This window comes from Carassius gibelio, chromosome A14 (genome assembly GCF_023724105.1).
Source record: "Carassius gibelio isolate Cgi1373 ecotype wild population from Czech Republic chromosome A14, carGib1.2-hapl.c, whole genome shotgun sequence".
NCBI classification, from domain to species: domain Eukaryota; kingdom Metazoa; phylum Chordata; class Actinopteri; order Cypriniformes; family Cyprinidae; genus Carassius; species Carassius gibelio.
Genome location: NC_068384.1, coordinates 9,758,079 through 9,779,960, shown reverse-complemented (window position 1 = coordinate 9,779,960; position 21,882 = coordinate 9,758,079). Strand labels below are relative to the sequence as shown.

The 21,882-nt window shown below is 35.9% G+C and overlaps 2 protein-coding genes across 3 annotated transcripts; both read left to right on the top strand.

The window, feature by feature from the left end:
* Positions 1-977: 977 nt before the first annotated feature.
* On the top strand, positions 978-4,969 carry LOC128027729 (alpha-galactosidase A). The gene is made up of 7 exons (XM_052615551.1): positions 978-1,223; positions 1,729-1,903; positions 2,691-2,868; positions 2,963-3,054; positions 3,511-3,672; positions 3,794-3,991; positions 4,097-4,969. Exons 1-7 carry the CDS (start codon positions 1,063-1,065, stop codon positions 4,382-4,384), a joined length of 1,254 nt encoding a protein of 417 aa, XP_052471511.1. The 5' UTR covers positions 978-1,062; the 3' UTR covers positions 4,385-4,969.
* A 4,951-nt stretch (positions 4,970-9,920) lies between these two features.
* LOC128027459 (tyrosine-protein kinase BTK) lies at positions 9,921-21,630 on the top strand. 2 transcript variants are annotated; one of them, XM_052615087.1, is made up of 19 exons: positions 9,981-10,029; positions 12,243-12,371; positions 13,289-13,451; positions 15,499-15,603; positions 16,449-16,530; positions 16,717-16,845; positions 17,611-17,675; positions 17,771-17,961; positions 18,207-18,269; positions 18,386-18,440; positions 18,672-18,754; positions 19,004-19,131; positions 19,220-19,294; positions 19,540-19,711; positions 20,151-20,367; positions 20,462-20,526; positions 20,618-20,736; positions 20,821-20,978; positions 21,091-21,630. In XM_052615087.1, the coding sequence occupies exons 3-19, from the start codon at positions 13,311-13,313 to the stop codon at positions 21,157-21,159; spliced, it is 1,917 nt and encodes a 638-aa protein (XP_052471047.1). In that variant the 5' UTR covers positions 9,981-10,029; positions 12,243-12,371; positions 13,289-13,310; the 3' UTR covers positions 21,160-21,630. The 2 variants fall into 2 exon arrangements, with proteins under 2 accessions (XP_052471046.1, XP_052471047.1); XM_052615086.1 differs by lacking the exon at positions 12,243-12,371 and having other exon boundaries at positions 9,921-10,029.
* Positions 21,631-21,882: the final 252 nt, after the last annotated feature.

Sequence of the window (21,882 nt, the reverse complement as noted above, 5' to 3'; positions counted from 1 at the left end):
TATTCACTCTAAACTGCTATCGCTGTAATAAGGATCAGTCAGTTTTGTCTTTTATAACTGCCAACCTTTTCAATGCACTCAACAAAATCAGAAGAGGAGGTGCACAGCATAAAACTATGGTAAGACTGAGTGAATCACAGAGTGAATAGCATTTCAGTCTATATTTCTACCTAACGCCCAAGCTTGGAAAGAAATGCAATATATATATATATATATATATATATATATATATATATATATATATATATATATATATATATATATATATATATATATATATATGAGATTTCCACAATAAAAACCGTAAATGTTTTTAGCTTTACAATAACACAACCCAAAAGCAACCCAATAAGACTTTACAATAACACATCCCAAAAGTGCACACTGCACGAGTTTGAAACACGTGGAAACGGACGTTACCGTTACACTGTCCAGATGAAATGCGTACAATAAAGTGAAGTGACATTCAGCCAAGTATGGTGACCCATACTCAGAATTTGTGCTCTGCATTTAACCCATCCGAAATGCACACACACAGAGCAGTGAACACACACACACACACACTGTGAGCACACACCCGGAGCAGTGGGCAGCCATTTATGCTGCAGCGCCCGGGGAGCAGTTGGGGGTTCAGTGCCTTGCTCAAGGGCACCTAAGTCATGGTATTGAAGGTGGAGAGAGAACTGTACATGCACTCCCCCCACCCACAATTCCGTCCGGCCCGAGACTAGAACTCACAACCCTTCGATTGGGAGTCCAACCCTCTAACCATTAAGGCCACGACTTCCCCACTAAGGGGAATTACTCACATAATTACTCACATAATCGCGCATATGTATACATTTCTCATAGTATGTAACGTTACCAGACAAAACACTATCAACAACAAATACAGCCAGTAAAATCATACATACGATACGATTAGGATTTGTTTTGACTGGAGCGTGCGCGTGACGTCACTGATCAAAGAGCGCGCATGTTTGCGCCTGCCTGATATGCTGTGAACACGGAAGTGAAACAACTTGTTGCCCCAGATTCAGTCATTGATTCATCTGCACAAACATGAGTGTCTCAAATATAGTCTTAATCTGGTTTATGTCTTCATTAGTCCCAGCTTCGGCGCTGGACAATGGTCTGGCTTTAACTCCCACCATGGGCTGGTTACACTGGGAGAGATTCATGTGCAACATCGACTGTGACGCGGATCCTCAGAACTGCATTAGGTGAGCGCGTGACCTGGAGACTGAAACAACAAAACTAAACTAAACTAAATCCATATTCAAAAAATAATTTTTGCTTCCACTAGGATTTAAAAAATGTTTCTGTGATGCTAATAAACGTTGTATGGATAAGAATCTAAATGGTTGTATATAGAGTCAAAATTACAAAAATCTAGTTACATAAAACGTTTCATGCAGAAAATGGTCAGATTAGAAAATGGCATGGTAAGTAAGAGAATGATGAAGAAGAAAACTATACACCTGAATCAGTGACTGCTAAAGCGTGCGATGAAGAAAACTATACACCTGAATCAGTGACTGCTAAAGCGTGCGTCTCTCTCTTCATACATAGAGATCTTCTCATACTGTGTGCAAGAGGGCAAAGGGCGTTTTTGGGTCTTGTATAGTGCTGTTTTTCACACTTGCACACACAGACAATCTGCCCTGTGCAGTGGACAGATGTTCGACCATGATGCCCTGTTCCTCATGCCCTTGTGTGTCCTGGCAGAGAGGAGCTGTTCATGGAGATGGCAGATGTGATGGTAAAAGAAGGATGGAAGGATGCTGGATATGAGTTTGTGTGCATTGATGATTGCTGGACCTCACACAGGAGGGACGCCCAGGGGCGTCTACAGGCTGACCCCAAGAGGTTTCCTAGTGGAATCAAAAAACTGGCAGATTATGTGAGTATATGTTGGCATCACGAAAGGCTTGCTCATGTGTGGCATTGCCTAGAATTTAAAGGATTGTTCTCCCAAACAATTCTGTCATCATGTACTAGCCCTCATGTCATGTGAATACCTTATGATATTAAGTGCAAAATAAAATAATTTACGGATTCCTCACACAAAGCTAACATGTGATCTTAGAAAATGGCTTGATAGCTCTGGTTACTATCTGTATGGAAAGAAGCAAGATGGATATTTTGCTAATAATTTGATAAATATATTAATAGTAATTAAATTTACCTATAGTAAATCATATTATTAAAATAACCATATAAATATTTTAATCATTAATAATGTTAATAAATAAATAATTTATTTAATAATTTAAATCAGTTAAACATATTTTTAATAATTACTAAATTAAATAAATAGTTAAATTACCAAATTACATTTAAAATAATTACTAAATTAAATAATGTCAATGAGTAACTGAATAATTCATTTTTGTGTTCGATGGCAGAAGAAAAAAAGATTATGTACAGTACATTTTGTTCCTTTAATGAAAGTGTTTTCATTTCAGATGTAAATTAGTACACACTTAACATTTCATCAAACAATAACAGTACTGAGAAATTATATTTTGTTGTCATTTAGAAATATGTCATAATTTTGGCTTCTCCAAATCTTTTTGTCAGTTATATAGCGCCCCCTACTGTTGTCGTGCTGATATCACAATAAAACGACATTCTGTTCCAATGTAATATCACTTGTAATGAATATTTAAGTTTTATTGTACTCTAAGGTCCATGCTAAAGGGCTGAAGCTGGGAATATATGCAGATTCTGGCACAAGAACATGTGAAGGCTATCCTGGGAGTTTGGGCTACTATGACATTGATGCTAAAACGTTTGCAGACTGGGGTGTGGATCTTTTAAAATTCGATGGATGCTTCATGCCTGACTGGCATCAACTGGGAGAAGGTAGGTGAATATGCAAGTCTCAGCAGTATGCTGATACGTTTTGATTTGCTGAGTTTTGCTAAGAAATGCTTTACATTATTTTGATGTTTCCCAGGTTATACAAACATGTCGAGAGCTCTAAACCAGACAGGCAGAAGTATTGTTTACACCTGTGGATGGCCATTATATGAGTGGCAACATCAACAGGTGAGACGTATTCAACATGGCTATGTTAAAGGAATAGTTCATCTAAAATGTAATATTCTTTCACCATTATGTTGTTCCAAACCTGCTGAACACAGAAAAATGTGTGTGTGTGTGGTGTGTAATACTCTGCACCAAAACATTCACTCTTAAAGACAAAAAGATATTTAGAACAATGTTGGTAACCAAACATTTTCAAATCCCTTTGACCTGCATTGTATTTTTGGTTGTACAATGGAAGCGAGAGTGAATGTTTTGGTGCGGAGTATTATTAGCACACAAACAAATATTTCTGTTGTGTTTAGCAGAAGAATATGGGTAAGTAAATAATGACCGAATGTTCATTTTTGGGTGTACTATCCCTTCACTTAAAATTCGGAAACAAATTGTTTATAAAGTACAAATAGTTCTCTTGAATGTTGCTTAGTTAAAATATGTTTTGTGTATTTTATATTTCAGCCTGACTATCAGGCAATTGGCAAGACCTGTAACCACTGGCGTAGCTATGAAGACATTTACGACCAGTGGAGCAGTGTGAAGAGCATCCTGGACTGGACAGCTGATCATCAGAAGATCCTGGTCCCTGTGGCAGGACCAGGTGGATGGAATGATCCCGACATGGTATAAAGCATCTCATCTGATCATTTTACTCTCAAATCGCAAGTTCACACTGGGTAATTTAAAATTAGCTTAATGTGAATGGATTTTAATCTTATCATATTTCTGGTTATGACGCCTCAAGCTAATCATAGGGAACTTCGGCCTGAGCCACGATCAGCAGCAGACTCAGATGGCCTTGTGGGCTATCATGGCTGCCCCACTTCTGATGTCCAACGACCTGCGAAACATTTGTCCTAAAGCCAAAGAACTGCTGCAAAACAAACAGATCATTGCCATCAACCAGGATCCTCTGGGCAAGCAGGGCTATCGCACCTTAAAGGTAAAGTATCTTAGCCCAACTTAGTTCCAAATGACGGTCTTAACCTATCCTTTGTTTCATTACAGTACGTGTCAGCAAGCTGGAATATATTTATCTTGTTCACAGGGTGACAATTTTGAGGTGTGGGAACGACCCTTGTCAGGCAACAGGCTGGCCGTGGCAGTGATGAATAGACAGGAGATTGGTGGTCCACGCAGATTCATCATTTCTGTAGCGATGCTGCCTAGTTGGCAGCTCTGCAACCCAAAGTGCAATGTAACACAGATCCTGCCTGTGTACAAGGAAATAGGTGTCCAGAATTTGTTTTCAGAGGTGATGGTACAAGTCAATCCTACAGGCACAACACTTCTCACTGTCAGCCCTATCAAGAGCAGTCCTCATGACACCCTTTGACATGACTTGGAAAGCAAAACTTTTCAAAGAAATGGGAAATGTATTATTGCACTAATTAAGAGTTAAACTTAATGATATTTTTGTTAATACCTTTTTTTTCCTTTTAAATAATGCTGTAGTATATATATATATATATATATATATATATATATATATATATATATATATATATATATATATATATATATATAGTATTTTATGTTTATTATTTTTAAGTGCTGAGGAATAAATATTCAAAAAGTGTAGTAACATATAATTTTGCTGTACATAAAACTTTCACAAAGCACTATAACTCTAAGAAATTAGTTCATACTTTACACACCTGTATTACCTATGTTTTTATTTCACTAAATGTGTATTGTATTACAGAAACATATGACATTCATCCATCAACTGTCCACTTCACAGTGAAGACTTTCAATGTGTTTAAAGGTTGCACTGCCAAACAACTTATTTTAACATGCATAAAGACCCTCAGGAATTTGACAGATTTGGCAGCTTATGTCTTGTTCTGAAATGAATATAATTGATCTGAAATCAAATAAAGCATCCGTGCTACTTTTGCATTACTATAATGTGACCCAATGTGACACATTACACTCATTATTTATCAATATGCTTTTGAAGCTGTATTTCATGTATACATCCCTTCAGTCTCTTTCTCCTGTTCTTACAAACACTGTTCAGATTGGCATTAAACACAAGTTGACCAATAACAAGATTTTCTGTAGCAACAAATGTCAAATTATATAGTGTTTGAAAACATTCTGTGGTGGAAATGAAATTAATCTTGATAAATAGACACAAACGAGTACAAAACATTTAATGATATATACAGGTGCTGGTCATATAACTAGAATATCATCAAAAAGCTGGTTTATTTCACTAATTCCATTCAAAAAGTGAAACTTGTGTATTATATTAATTCATTACACACAGACTGATATATTTCAAATGTTTAATTCTTTTAATTTTTATGTTTACAACTGGCAACTAAGGAAAATCCCAAAGTCAGTATCTCAGGAAATAAGAATATTGTGAAAAGGTTCAATATTGAAGACACCTGGTGCCACACTCTAATCAGTTAATTAACTCAAAACACCTGCTAAGCCTTTAAATGGTTTCTCAGTCTAGTTCTATTGGCTACACAATCGTGGGGAAGAATGAATTGACGGTTGTCTAAAAGACGACAATTGACACCTTGCACAAGGAGGGCAAGACACAAAAGGTCATTGCAAAAGAGGCTGTCTGTTCACAGAGCTCTGTGTCGAAGTACATTAAAAGAGAGGCAAAGGGAAGGAAAAGATGTACACTTTTTTTTCTACAAGCATTAGGGATAACCTGCAGCTGGAGTCAGTGCTTCAAGAACCACTATACAAAGATGTATGCAAGAAATGGGTTTCAGCTGTCGGATTCCTTGTGTCAAGCCACTCTTGAACAACAGACAGCGTCATAAGCGTCTCTCTTCAAAAAGGACTGGACTGCTGCTGAGTAGTCCAAAGTTATGTTCTCTGATGAAAGTAAATTTTGCATTTCCTTTGGAAATCAGGGTCCCAGAGTCTGGAGGAAGAGTGGAGAGGCACACAATCCACATTGCTTGAGGTCTAGTGTTAAGTATCGACAGTCAGTTATGGGTTTGCGGTGTCGTGTCAGCTGCTGGTGTTGGTCCACTGTGTTTTCTGAGGTCCAAGGTCAACACAGCCATATACCAGGAAGTTTTAGAGCACTTCATGCTTCCTGCTGCTGACCAACTTTATGGAGATACAGATTTCATTTTCCAACAGGACTTGGCACCTGCACACAGTGTCAAAGCTTCCAGGACCTGGTTTAAGGACCATGGTATCCCTGTTCTTAATTGGCCAACAAACTCGCCTGACCTTAACCCCATAGAAAATCTATGGGGTATTGGGAAAGGTAAAATGTGATATGCTAGATCCAACAATGCAGAAGAGCTGAAGGCCACTATCAGAGCAACCTGGGCTCTCATAACACCTGAGCAGTGCCACAGACTGATCGACTCCATGCCACGCCGCATTGCTGCAGTAATTCAGGCAAAAAGATCCCCAACTAAGTATCGAGTGCTGTACATGCTCATACTTTTCATGTTCATACTTTTCAGTTGGCCAAGATTTCTAAGAATCCTTTCTTTGTATTGGTCTTAAGTTATATTTTAATTTTCTGAGATACTGAATTTGTGATTTTCCTTAGTTGTCAGTTATAATCCTCAAAATTAAAAGAAATAAACATTTGAAATATATCAGTCTGTGTGGAATGAATGAATGAATGAATATAATATGCAAGTTTCACTTTTTGAATGGAATTAATAAAATCAACTTTTTGATGATATTCGAATTATCATCAAATTATCTATTAATCTAATTATCATTAAGTTGATTTATTTTATTAATTCCATTCAAAAAGTGAAACTTGCATATTATATTCATTCATTACACACAGACTGATATATTTCAAATGTTTATTTCTTTTAATTTTGATGATTATAACTGACAACTAAGGAAAATCACAAATTCAGTATCTCAGAAAATTAAAATATAACTGTGTGTGTGTGTGTATGTATATGTATATGTATATGTATATGTATATGTATGTATATATATATATATATATATATGAGTCATTCTACGAAACGGGTGCCCTTTGGGTCCGCAACATTTGATGAGATGCATAAGGCACAAACATGTCCCAAAATGTGTTTACAAAGCTTAAATGTATTCATTCAAGTGTTCTTGTTAACATGATATATGATAAAAAATATATTTTTTAAAGAATAACATACTACTAACATACTAACATACAAATCATTTTAATCATTTTGTTTTAGTTCATAGCCAAGTTCACATGTCCTTGTTGACCAATATGACATTTTCATCTAAAATATCACCAAATAAGTTATGTATTTTTTTTAAACATTTATTATTTTCAGGATTTTGTGCATGTCCCTTTTCACATAAGATATATTTTATTCAAAATAAACCTTATTTTTTGTAAATATTTTGTTATTTGTGTGCGTCCCTCAGTTTGATTTACCACCCCGTCACACTAACTTGTTTTATCTATAAATAATGTACTGTTGCTTTAAATGACATCAGAGGGCGGAAGTGACATCATTGTAGCCTTCTTTGCCGCCAAGAACAAAAGCAGGCAAGTACTGACATTCCTCTGCAATCTTTATTTGTTGATTTTTCATGTTAGGAAGGTTCCGTCAAGCTTAAACCAACCACCCCGTCACGCAAAATAGAAAGGGAAAACTGATTTTTATTTTTTATTTTACATTGTTAATGCAAAAATATATATATTTCAGATAGAATGCATGTATGCTAGGTGAGGAACTTGACCACATGGGAGATCTGCGGCCATTTTGGGCTGAAATTTACCACCCCGTCACATGTTTTATTGTGACGTGGTGGTAGGGGATGTGACGGGTTGGTTCTGCTTCCCATTTGAATGTGTGGAAATCAAGGATTCTAATATAGGCTAATCATTTTTTTTTCTTCTGTTAACTTAACCCTGTTTTGTTCATTCACTCACTCACTATATCACTCAAACACTTATTACTCACTATGTCTTACACTCACTCAATCTATTTAACTCACTCACTGTCACTCAATCACTATCTCTATCACTCACTCAAAAAAATCCTTTACAGGGAAGTTAGTTACATGTGCTCCACGCAAAACCAGCTAAGATGTCAGTGCTTCACCACACAGCATTTCTCTTTTAACAAAACACTCCAAAGGGTGCAAACAGAAGCAATTGCTTGGGATAGTGAAGTTCTCATTGGGAAGTGGTGCGTGCTTAAATATGATAATGACCTTTATCCTGGGATCATCATGGAAACAGATGAAACACATGCCCTTGTAAAGTGTATGCACCGTGTTGGAGCCAATAGGTTCTTCTGGCCTCCAAGAGATGACTTCCTCTGGTATCTCTTCGATGGTGTGCTTGAAATCATTCAAACACCACAGCCTGTGACATCCCGCCACATGGAAATACAGAGGGATGTGTGGATGCGACTCTCCCTGTCACTGATATGATGCTCTTTTTTTTTTTCAGAGCATCACCAATGTTTTCCATTAAATTTCTAAGTTTAATGTTTCCCTCCCCAGTTGTATAAAGTTTAAAACAAGCATATCATATAGATAAACGCATTGTTCATACCACCCTGTCACAGTGAACCACTCCGTGACATCAGTTACCACCCCGTCACAGGGTCATTTTGTTACAATTGTATGTAAAATAAGTGAAATTTTACAAAAATTAATGTTGAATGATGTTGTTGTTGTTTGAACTAATCAAATAAATGTAACTTTATTGGTATTTTTTAAGTGTATTCGTTTTTTTAGTACAAACAATGAGGCCATTGAAATGTCAAATTCATTTTTCAAGATAAAAAACTAAGAATAAAAAAAAAAATGATTAACTTACAGACTTTCTATTGATGGCTTCCAAAAAAGGGACATTTTACTATTAGGAAAACATTAGATTTAAAAAAATAAATTTCTTGTTTTACTACTCTACTGGCATACATATTGTCCGTGATGGGGTGGTACAAGAAAGACTCCCTTGCCTGAATAAAAAGCATAATATTATTAAGGATTTTGTGCCTGAGGTGGGAAAATATGTTTTTTGGAGGATTAACATATCTGTAAAGTTGTAAGAAAAAGAAAAAAAAGTTTGTTCTTCATGAAAATTTGGAAAACTGCAACATGGAAATGGCACCCGTTTCGTAGAATGACTCATATATATATATTAATTAATTATATATATATATATATATATATATATATATATATATATATATATATATATATATATAATTAATTAATGTAGCACAATGCCTTTTCAATTATGAGTTTGTTTTAATAACAGTGAGTCATGAATATAAGTTATAACAAATATGATTCACTATGACATGTATTATTAAAAAAAAGAAAAAAAGTCATTGTTGAATAGATTGCAGTAGCGCCATCATCTGTTTTGGAGGTACATGACTCGTTTACGTTGTTGGTCAGTGGTTTCATTCGTCACATGAATTGAACCAGTAACCATCTGGGCATTGTTAAATTTTGCATCATTTTACATATTTTGTAAGTAATGTATTTGTATTTGGGTTTTATTGGAGTGGTTGGCATGTGAAAGCATGAATAGGGTGTCCACTGAAATCAAACCTTTGATTAGGTAAATAAACTGATTTTATTCGTAACAACACTGATCACATCCAAATGTTGTGTATTAAGTTTTTATATTTTGTTGGTTTAATTGGTGCTACAACAACTGAGAAACCATCTGTAATGGTCATATTTATCAAAAGAGTAGAGTAGGCTTTGGATTAAAAACATTCAGCCTTCTCAAACAATATACCAAACTGACCTGTAAGAATAGGTCAGTTGCAGGCAGCAAATGTGAGTATTACCAGGTTGCGTGAAACTGTTAACAGTAGCTATGCATGAACGACAGTATGAAAATGAGCAGGAAGCAAAAGGGGAACTGAGTAACAAGAGTCCTGTGGTTGGGTGGAGCTTTGACCACTGCTGAGCACATTCACAGTACAATTTAATAGCCTGCACTCAGTCAGACTGGTTTCATCGTGGTGCCAGGTCACAGCGGAAAGAAACAGACCTCAGGTAAGATTTCTTTAATAACTTAAGACTGGGGATCCCCTGTCAAGGACTAAGAGTGTAATTTGCCATTAGCTGTGACGTAGAATAATGCTGTTGCTTAAAAGATACAAAGGGACAAAATGAAGCAAACAATTTAAGTTATTTACTAGATGGGAACATGCTATATAGAGATTTTAACAATGTGACAGTGAGAAAGAGAGACTCCATGATAAATGGCTAAACTAATCAATTTAAGCTCCTGTTTCTGGTCTGTACAAATGCGGTTTTGCCATCCTGATTTACAGTTATGCAGGTAAATCAATATGCCAACATTTGACATTTTATTTTTATTAAATTTTGTAAAACTATCTACAAACAACACAAAATAGACAACGTTATATTAACAATAGCAAACATAAAGACATGTATGTACAAAAATAAGAATGCATAAGTAAAATAATATATGATTATTACAATAAAATGACTAATTATTTGTTAATAAATTGCATAAAGTGCTGTACTGGATTAGATTGATGCTAAATACAAATCTGGCTCATAGAAGGGAGAAATAAGGGTCTATGTGTATATGCATTAATTTATAATGAACATACAGTGAAACTATTTGCACATGAAAACTGTCCTCTCCACTGGTTTGTCTACTTCACACTTTCATTTAACTTACTCAATAGTGTCACATATAGAGTGCATTTATAGTTCATGTAGCAGATGCTTCAAAAAGAACAAGAATAAGACAGTTTTCAGTTTCGAGACACATTCTGCAGCAATGTCACCTCTTTCAGCCAGAATGTTCAGTGTTTTAGAATTGTAACCTAACATGGAAGATATGTATGGAATACATTTAAAAGTTTTGAAATCTGACATTAAAAACTCATATTTAACAATAATTATTCTGATAATATGAGGGAACTGTCCTCTTCAGTGTTTATGGTGATTGTAGTCCTGTTTTAACACTGGATCTTGTATAAATATTTAAACAAATGTCCATACTCCTACACACACCTTTGTATACATTACGTTTGTAAGACTGGATGCACAACAAGATACAATCAGAAAAAAGTGCTTTGCATTTGTACATCACACAATGAAAAGAGTCCATTTTGGTGGATCCCAGTGAAGTAATGCAAATTCAAATTCCATCGAATAACATTTACTGTAATATTCCTCATCATCTGTGGCATTTAGGAGGCTAACTCCTGTTTGACACTAAAGTTGAAAATATTATTCTAGATTTTCCTTTGTTAAAACTTACTCTTCAGTTATGCACAATTAAAAATAAGAATTATATTGCTTAACATACTGAAATACATATTTGCACTGTTGCATTTGACTTTATATTAGCCAAGTGAGAAAAAAAATGCATTTGTAAGAAACCACAGAGGTATAGATAAATTGTGGTCTAACGCGGCAGACTAACTTTTGCCGAGTTCACTACCTCCAAACATGAGTGATACTCACATAATTATCATCCAGGAACCTTACACAGACACAGGACACTCTAGAAGGTTCCAGTTGCTCAACATTACTTTCAATGAACACAAATAGTCAAATATTTAAGCAACTATATAATCTGTTAACCACAGGGAGTATATTAATGGGTGTGCATGAGTTATTTCATGCTTAAAACAGTCACACCCACATTATTTGACATAAACAACTACAATGTTTTAAGATTTGGCCTAAGGTTTAGACCTACCTGCCCTGCCACTAAGTATCATAGGAAGTTTTGCTCTTCATTATGGTAGTATTTGATATATCAACAAATTGTTACATTTGTGCAACATCTGCCTGGAAAGAAACCCTGATGTGAAACAGAGACAACCTTAACAGTAATTATCTGACTCGTACTGCTTACTGATGCCGATACGAACTGTGTTTCCCCTTCCTTTGTCTCACAGTACAACATTGATGCAACTTCCCTGTGTCAAGTCTTATAAGTCATTACCCTTTGAATGAGCTGTCGAGCTTTCATGGTAAACAAGGCTGCTAAAACAGTCCTGATATACCACAGCCACACCATTATCATCCTGGTGTTTAAAAGTGTATGTTTAGGAAATGGCAGTGACAGTCGCAATATACTGTGCCGATAATGTTAATACTTGTCACAGTTTTCATGTTGAACTTTTTGCGACAAGCTATTAAAGGTGTTCACAAGTGGCATTGGTAGCAGAAGAAGAAACCAGGAAATGCTTGCATGGTGTTTAAAATAGGCTGTTCAGTTTCTCTACCACAGAACACAGACGACTCAGCATTTAATGACTATGTGAGAGAAGCTTATTGCGGAGGCACTGAAAGTAAAGAGGAACAGAACTAACTGAGATGGTATTTTAAAGGACACTGAGATACAGGTAACTTAAGCAAATGCTTCTCTGGAGTAAAACGTGTATTTTAATATTTACATTTTAATCAGAAAACAAGAAAGGTATTTGTATATTAAGAAGATATTGAGCAAAAAACAGGGGACCTAGTAAGCTAATCTTTACTGATTCATGTAAATGTGTGAAGTAACATTAGGTTTGTATTGTAGAGACAAACCTAAAAGCTGTATTCATTGACAAAGTCATTAAATGATTAACAAATGTTTTTTTTCCCTTCAACACATTCTTTCTCATAAATTATCTGGATTCAGTGGGGGCCTTGTGTTGTTTGGCCAATTTTTTTTTTTCTTTTTTTTTAATATTGTTTACATATATATTTCAACCTACAGTATGATTATTGGATAAGATATTGTTCGTTAGACCTCTTGGCCTTTAAGGCCTTTTCGGTAGTAAGATTTGAACATTCAGTTTTGGTATGTAAATAGTGAAGATACATGGGGAGATGCTAATATGCAGAGAAAGGGTGAGTGAGGTTGTGGGTTCACATCATATACAAGAGCAGGAAGAAGTGTTCAAAGGAAACAGATGATCTACAGGAGGAAACATTGGCAACAAAGGACGTCATTGACACTGACAGCAGGACTCATGCAAACCATTCCTAATCAGGCAAAGCCGCATGGATCCATATTCAGCATTAGACCAGATCAGACCTGTTGGAAAACTGGATGTAGCATAACACGCTACCATTAGATACTAACATTTCGATATAGAAGTTGGTTTTACTACAGGGGATATAAAAATCATTTCCCTTCAGCTTTTTTTTTAAACATAAAGAGGAATGCCATATTTAACAATATCAATGTAGAGTTCAGTCCCGAACCAGTCACTCAAAGTTAACTAACAAAATCAAACATGTAACATGTTTAACATGTAAGGTTGTCTTCTAGTACACATCAGATAAAAAAGAACATGCCAGACAGCATTCTGGAGGAGATTTTTGTAAAACGGTCCCAGCAGAAAAAGAAGACCTCACCTTTAAACTTCAAAGAAAGGCTGTTTGTACTCACGCAGGACAAGATATCCTACTACGACTATGATGCTGAAAAAGGGGTATGAATGAATTTGACATTTTCTTAGCTTAACAGTAGATGTTGGGAAAATAACATAGATACAGGCATTCATTAAAGTCGGCATGAATTAGAAATTCACCCTATTGTCTAAATGTATTTTATTGAACTTATAGTGAATAATTTGGCCATGCATGTGTTTCTAATTTCTCAAAAAAATGTATCTACTTAAACCCTGCCCATTTCCTACAATCAACTGCAAGCTCTCATTTAGATCTGCATCTGTCCAATCAAAACCTGATGGATAGAATAAAGTCCCCGTCCTACTGTTTTTTTTCTCTGATAATCCACTTCACCCAAATGTACATCACAATACAAAGAAAAGATCTGTTGCTCCGTGTTACATCATTACTTTAAAGGGTTAGTTCACCCCAAAATACTGTCATTAATAACTCACCCTCATGTCGTTCCAAACCCGTAAGACCTCCGTTCATCTTCAGAACACAGTTTAAGATATTTTAGATTTAGTCCGAGAGCTCTCAGTCCCTCCATTGAAGCTGTGTGTACGGTATACTGTCCATGTCCAGAAAGGTAAGAAAAACATCATCAAAGTAGTCCATGTGACATCAGAGGGTCAGTTGGAATTTTTTGAAGCATCGGAAAAAAAGTTGGTCCAAAAATGGCAAAACCTACGACTTTATTCAGTATTGTCTTCGCTTCCGGTCTGTTGTGAGATTTCAAAACACATGCGATTTAGTGATATCATGTTCACGAACGAATCATTCGATGTAACCAGATCTTCTTGAACCAGTTCACCAAATCGAACTGAATCGTTTAAAACGTTTCGCATCTCCAATAATCATTAATCCACAAATGACTTAAGCTGTTAACTTTTTTAATGTGGCTGACACTCCCTCTGAGTTCAAACAAACCAATATCCCAGAGTAATGCATGTACTCAAACAGTACACTGACTGAACTGCTGTGAAGAGAGAAATGAAGATGAACACGAGCCAAGCTAGATAACGAACAATAGGGTGACTCGTTCTCGAGTCAAGAACCGGTTGCATCGGTTTTCGGATCACCAGTAGCTCTTCGGACAGTTCGATTCAATAAACCGGTTGAAGAAAACGGTTTACCGGTTCTTTTGCGCTCAACGTAATGATGTCATTTGAGATGATTGCCCTTGATTCAAGCCTTCGGTTTACCCGCGCTCATAACAATAGCACAGAATCAGTTCAGAATCAATCGCCAAAAGAATCAGTTCAGTTCAGACGCTCTGTGTGTCGGTCTGCTTCACGCTGAATCACACATGCGCAGTATCATCAGCTCCACGGTTCTCGCATCAGACACGTCTGACAGAAACGGTTCTTGACTCGAGAACGAGTCAGTCTTTGGTCGTTATCTGGCTCAGCTCGGTGTTCATCTTCAGTTCTCTCTTCACAGCAATTCAGTCAGTGTACCGTTTGAGTAAATGAATTATTCCGGGATATTGGTTTATTTTACACATTACACATAAAAAAAATTAACAGCTTCATTCATTTGTGGATTAATGCGTATTGGAGACGTGAACCGTTTCAAACGATTCAGTTCGATTTGGTGAACTGGTTCAAGAAGATCCGGTTACATCGAGTGATTCGTTTGCGAACCGGATATCACTAAATTGGATGTGTTTTGAAATCTCACAACAGACCGGAAGAGAAAACAATACTGAATAAAGTCATAGTTTTTGCTATTTTTAGACCAAAATGTATTTTCAATGATTCAAATTTTTTTAACTGACCCTATGATGTCACATGGACTACTTTGATGATGTTTTCTTACCTTTCTGGACATGGACAGTATACCGTACACACAGCTTCAATGGAGGGACAGAGAGCTCTCAGACTAAATCTAAAATATCTTAAACTGTGTTCCGAAGATAAACAACATGAGGGTGAGTTATTAATGACATAATTTTGATTATTGGGTAAACTAACCCTTTAATATATATAAACTGCTATTACAAGTTATTTCCAATACTTTACAATTTTTTCCAATATTTTGTGATTTTGATCTTTTAATAACATAATCCTCCTACTGACTGTTTAGAAGAGGAAAGGCCTGAAAGGTTATGTGGACACTGAAAAGATCAGATGTGTGGAGGTTGTTTTACCAGAAGACAGCGCACCTCCTGACCGACTTTATCCATTTCAGGTGGGTCTCAGCAAAATCATACCTCTCCACCAATTCAATGGGAACACACTCAACTTTGATCTTTTTGAAAAATTCTAAACAATTTATTATGCATTGTTGGTGTACAATATTTACAGTTATCATGTTACTTCCACTTCTCTCATTAATATATTGTACAGTACATCATCATGTCTTAGTTTTCAAGTTGAGCTGAAGTGAAGTTGAAGTGAAGTCTGTGTCTCTGTATCTAAGTTTCAACATTAGCTGACTAGTAAGTATAGGCTAACAAGATCACTTAGGCTAGTAGAAATATGTCTGATTGGGCTGATAGAGTGCAAGAAGAAACTGCTCAGGCTTTCAACCATGAAAAGAAGCTGAGAGTAATGAAGCAGAAGTGAAACCTTTCCTCTTCAAAGCCTAAAATCAAAGGAACAACAAAACTTATAAAAATGTTAACAAACAGGTGCTGGCACTGTAAAACTGTCAGACTGATAAAAGCATTGTATATTGTTTTTTACTTTGAGTTTTCCATCCTAAGACAACTGTCAAAAAGAAAGGGCACCAGCAAATGAATACATCAAACAGTAAAAATTTGTGGTTTTCAGTTTCTCAAACAATTAACACTTTTAAATTGTGAGCTATATGTATTTATAAATCTTTACATAACATTACTTGCATTGAAAATATGAACAAACTTCGAAACTTTCTAAAAAGAAACTGTAAACTGTCCAATAAATGAAACTTCAAAAGAAAGAGGAAACATTTGGCAATAGTAGATTACTTTGAAATGCAAAAGTTGATCCATCTATAGGCCAACGTCATATATATAGCGTTTTATTGTGATGTATTTTTCTTCCCTCTCACAGATAATCTATGATGAAGGTCCTCTTTATGTATTTGCTAAGTCGGATCAAATTCGCAAGCAATGGATAAACGAGTTAAAAAATGGTCAGTATGTGTTTTAAGTCATTATCACAAATTCCATTCAAATTAACAAGCCTACTGTATGTGGGCTAACATTAGAGGAAAGATAAGAAGACAAGTATAAATGCTTCCCATAACACACCATACAAGTCCTATGCAAAACACAGTGATGATTCAATGTAAATTACTTCCAATGTACCTGTCTTTAAGTGGTGCAATCCAACAAGGACCTTATGCAGAAGTATCACCCGTGCTTCTGGGAGGATGGGATATGGAAGTGTTGCCAGCAGGAGATGAAGCAGGCAATGGGCTGCATGGTGCTGGAGGCCAAAAATGGAGGTCTGTTATATTAAGTGTGAAAATAAATTTGGTTCCTTTCATTTCCGTTCTCATTATTTGAGTTTTCTGAAATGTCATACGTTCTCTCACATTGTTACCTCCAATATATGTTTGATGGAACACACACTGAATATAGCTACAAAGAAAAACTTCTCAGCGTGACCAGTCCATTCCGATTCCCAATGAATGACTCTTGCAAGCTAATTATTATTGGTGATTCAAAAACATATAACAAATTTGGACTAACTTCTGAATGGATGGGTCTGGTGAGCTGTGTGAGTCGGTTCTTTTAAGCGATTCAAAAATAATAACTGCAATCTGCGTAGTCTGTTTCCTGGACAAATTACTTTGATGAATCGGTTCTTTTTTGACAATGGACTTTACTGTGTTTTGTGAGTTGTATTATGTAAAAGTATGTTACTACATTTTTGTGGTTTGTTTTTGTTGTTTAATCTATTGTTAACGGGGTAGTCTCGATTTACTCACCCTCCAAACCTGTTTGCTTTGTGTGTGTTTTTTCTAAAGTGTATTTATTAACATCCTAATTTTGCAAAATGGAATTGTCTTTTTTTCAAACATATATTCTCTAAAAGTGCAAAAAGTATTGTTAATGGCACATGATTCTTTAAAATTTCCATCGCTATTCAACAAAGGTATCATTAATTCATCATTTCAACACTTAAGTATGGCACAGTATTTGAGAGTTAATGCTACTTAAAAAGCATTTGCATTTCTTCAATAAATGTCTCTTACCCTTCTTCAAAGGGTTTTCCAAAAGGGGGTCGAAGAATCGTGATTTCAGGAAGCCTCTCCCACCAACACCCGAGGAGGTCAGTTACCAATCTATCCAATCCCTGACAATATATGCATCACATACCATCCGATTTACTCTGTCAAACTGATCTATGTTACTCTCCTGCTTTAGGAAAAGCCGCCCAGGCCTCTGCCCCCCCAGCCTCCCATGATCACACCAGACTTCAGTGTGGGCATGACTGTTGTAGCTGAATATGAGTATGCACCAATGACTCCCCAAGACTTGGAGCTGAGAAAGGATGAGGAATACACACTCTTAGAAATCAGCGATCCCAATTGGTTTAAAGCTAGAGATAAATATGGGTAAGAGACTGCAAAATGATTAAGCATATGATTAGTAATGCTTGATCTATATATTGTAGACATTAAGATAGTCTAAATGTGCAACTGGAGAATGTATTTGATAAAAACAAAGTTGAATTATTTGCATATCTGGGGAAACTTTTAGAGGCTGTGGGCGAAAGTTAGTCACGTGGAACTAGCTGTGCAATCAGGGCTGTGTTCTTTCAGATATGAAAAGCATTACTGATATCCTATACTGTTTACAGAAATGAAGGATACATCCCAAGTAACTACATTGCTCAGGCCTTAAACGGATTGGAGAAATATGAGTAAGTATTCATTCAAGATTATGGACAACTACTGTCTATGCTAGTTTGAGAAGGTGAACACTTTTTAAACCTTAGAAACAGTTCAACCACATTTTAACAGTTTTTCTATCTTGTAGTTGGTACTGTAAGAACATAAACCGCAGCCAGGCAGAGAATTTGCTGAGAACAGAAGTAAGTATAGAGCCATGGTTGTAATCCCAATGTAATTTATCCACAAAACAAATAAATAAATAAAAATCTGTATATAAACACTTTGATTATAAAAAAGCATCTATGTTTCTTTGTGTGTCTGTGTGTGTGTTTTATATATATATATATATATATATATATATATATATATATATATGATTTTTGACACTTCCGACCTGAATTAACTCTATATATCTGTTTAATATACAATAGAATAAAGATGGTGGTTTTTTGGTGAGAGACTCTGGCAGATTCACTGGAAAATACACTGTCTCTGTGTTCACCAAGGCTGGTGGGTGAGTCTGATCAAGTTATACATTTGTTTCACAGTTAAATTATCAAAATGAAAGTGGAAAACTGACCCTACGGAAGAGAGATGTAAATCTCTATGCAAAACTAGAATAAGTCCTATCAGGTCAGGTTTCCCACTGTGTAAATTGTCACGGCACTGTGTTGTTCGTCTCTCAAGTTTTCTGTGAGACCAATTGAAGATATCAATTGAAACCTAAGTTATTGTGAGAACTTCATTTCTTGTCTCTCTCCAGGGAGACTGCTGGCAGCTGCAGACACTACAACATATGCGTCACCGCAGAAGGCCAGTTCTATTTAGCGGAGAAGCACAACTTCAGCAGTATCCCAGAACTTATTAATTACCACCAGCATAATGCAGCAGGTAAATCTCACCTTAACCGCTTGCATGTGAATACACAATGGCTGTAAAATGGGTGTAAAAGTATTTCATTAAATCAAATATGTTTCAGGTCTGGTGAGCAGACTAAAATACATTGTGTCAGATCGGGCTCGGAATGCTCCCTGTACGGCTGGTCTGGGTTATGGTGAGTTTATATTTGTCATGGGTTTGGTCATGATCATGGGTTCGATTCCCAGGGAATGCATGAACTGATAAAATGCATACCTTGAATGCAGTGTTAGTTGTTTTGTGATAAATGCATCTGCCAAATGCACATATGTAAAAATTTTAATGCAAATATTTGCCTGTATGCTTCTGGCAGTTCCCTCTAAATGGGTTTGATTAAAAGTGTGTGCTAAAATTGCCCTCGTCTCCTACTTTTCATTACAGGAAGTTGGGAGATCGATCCTCGTCAGCTTACATTTATCAGAGAGCTTGGTAATGGTCAGTTTGGAGTGGTAAAATATGGTAAATGGCAAGGCCGTCATGACGTGGCCATCAAAATGGTTAAAGAGGGCTCAATGTCAGAAGATGACTTCATCGAAGAGGCCAAGGTCATGATGTAAGTATACACTATTGTTGAAAAAAAAAAGTGTCAGTAAAAAAAACAAAACAAAAAAAAAACAGGAAGTGTTCACATAAATGCTGATCTTTTGACCTTTCTATTCATCAAATAATCCTGAAACATTGAGCCATGGTTTCCACAAATTGGGTAGCATGACTTTTTTTCAGCATTGATCATAATAAGAAGTGTTTCTTGGGCACCAAATTATTAGATTAATTAATATTAGAAGGATTTTTGAAGGATTATGTGACACTGAAGACTTTAGGAATGGCTGCCGATAATTCAACCTTGCCACAACATTTTAAAATACATTCAAACAGAAATGTTAGTAAACTGTTGTAATATTTCACAATATTACTACATTTTTACTGTATTTCTGATTTGTTTCAATCATGTTTATGCCTATAATTTATTATTTTCTGCTGTACCACACTAGGAAACTGTGTCACGGAAACCTGGTGCAACTCTATGGCGTCTGCACAAAACAAAGGCCCATCTACATAGTCACAGAATATCTCGCCAATGGATGTCTGCTGAATTACTTACGGGATGTTCTGCAGCACCCATCGAGTATTCTGCTCCTTGAGATGTGTAAAGATGTCAGCGAGGGCATGGCCTACTTGGAGGCCAATCAGTACATCCACAGAGACCTGGTTTGTGTGACACAAAAATCTTCCTTGCCAACTGGAAGAGATATTTTACCAGTAAAATGTGTCATTTTAATTTATTTGTATTTTTTGCTCATAGGCTGCCAGGAATTGTTTAGTAGACTCAAATGGAACCATTAAAGTGACTGATTTTGGATTGTCCAGGTAATTTTATGCATGGCCCAGAACAGTGTTTGAACAACTTACTACTACTATACACTGACTTATTATATAAAAATGACTGCTTTTCTTGCAGGTATGTTCTGGATGATGAATACACCAGCTCCGTAGGTTCAAAGTTTCCAGTTCGCTGGTCACCTCCTGAAGTCCTCCTTTTCTGCAAGTTCAGCAGCAAGTCAGATATCTGGGCATTTGGTGCGTCACCACTGCATTTCCAGCAGAACTTTACCTTCTGTCAAAATCATGGTTTCATTTCCTCTTATATTGTTTGTCTGACAGGTGTTTTGATGTGGGAGGTATACACTTTGGGCAGAATGCCATACGATCGGTGGAACAACACAGAGATAGTAGAGAAAATTACTGCAGGTCATCGGCTTTACCGCCCACAACTGGCCAATGAGAAAGTTTATTCCATTATGAACATCTGTTGGCACGAGGTACACAGTTTTATACTATGTTGAAACATGTTGTCAGTGTAAACATGACAAAAGTCAAATAATTAAAGAGTTTGCCTACTCTCTCTCTCTCTTTTTGTGTTTTTTGTTGTAGAGACCAGAGGAGCGGCCCACATTCATTGATCTGGTCATGACCATCAAGGACTTGCTTTTCAATATGTAATAGACACAACTACTGTGCATCATTTAAGGACATTAAGGACCCAGCCCCTCAGATGCAATAGTCTTGTGTATGGAATAGCAATAATCATTATCATTATCAGTTTTAAATGACCTACTTACATTCTTTCATCTAAGGAACCCAATAAAATAAATTAGTATGAGTTTACAATGTTACAAGAAAAAAAAGGAGATTGGAATGTGATTTCTCATGTAACATGTCTCATGTCTCTACTTAAATTTTCCTTAAACCTTTGATATATTATGAAATTCCTAAATTTCATATCTAAATAGCTGCTCTTTAATATTATTAAAATTATTCATAATAACCAGCAGCAACAAAAATACAAATAAAAATCGATGACTGTAATTTACATGTACATATAAATAATGACTGGGTATTGTTTTTTTATTGAGTATATATATATATATATATATATATATATATATATATATATATATATATATATATATATATATATATATATATATATCAAGTAAACATAGGTAAAACAAAGTACGATCTAGAAGAAATCTTCCAGTCTTGATGTGTAAATATATATAAATATTTTTTTCACCTTCTCTTCTGTGGTTTACATTTGATGTCTATTTAATTAGAGACTACACTTTTTAATCTAGCTGTGTCTTGAATAAAATGAGAGTGGTTTCTCAATATCCCTCTGGCTCCACTGCTTTTTGTCAATCTCTTTTAATATTCCTTTAAAAT

Bases quoted from the DNA above. Each gene is read 5' to 3' on its own strand.
- LOC128027729 (XM_052615551.1), top strand. From the start codon at position 1,063: ATGAGTGTCTCAAATATAGTCTTAATCTGGTTTATGTCTTCATTAGTC. The intron at 1,224-1,728 runs GTGAGCGCGTGA...GTGTCCTGGCAG, and splicing joins GATCCTCAGAACTGCATTAG to AGAGGAGCTGTTCATGGAGA. The intron at 3,673-3,793 runs GTATAAAGCATC...TGACGCCTCAAG, and splicing joins GATGGAATGATCCCGACATG to CTAATCATAGGGAACTTCGG.
- LOC128027459 (XM_052615086.1), top strand. From the start codon at position 13,311: ATGCCAGACAGCATTCTGGAGGAGATTTTTGTAAAACGGTCCCAGCAG. The intron at 17,962-18,206 runs GTAAGAGACTGC...TACTGTTTACAG, and splicing joins AAAGCTAGAGATAAATATGG to AAATGAAGGATACATCCCAA. The intron at 19,712-20,150 runs GTAAGTATACAC...GTACCACACTAG, and splicing joins GAAGAGGCCAAGGTCATGAT to GAAACTGTGTCACGGAAACC.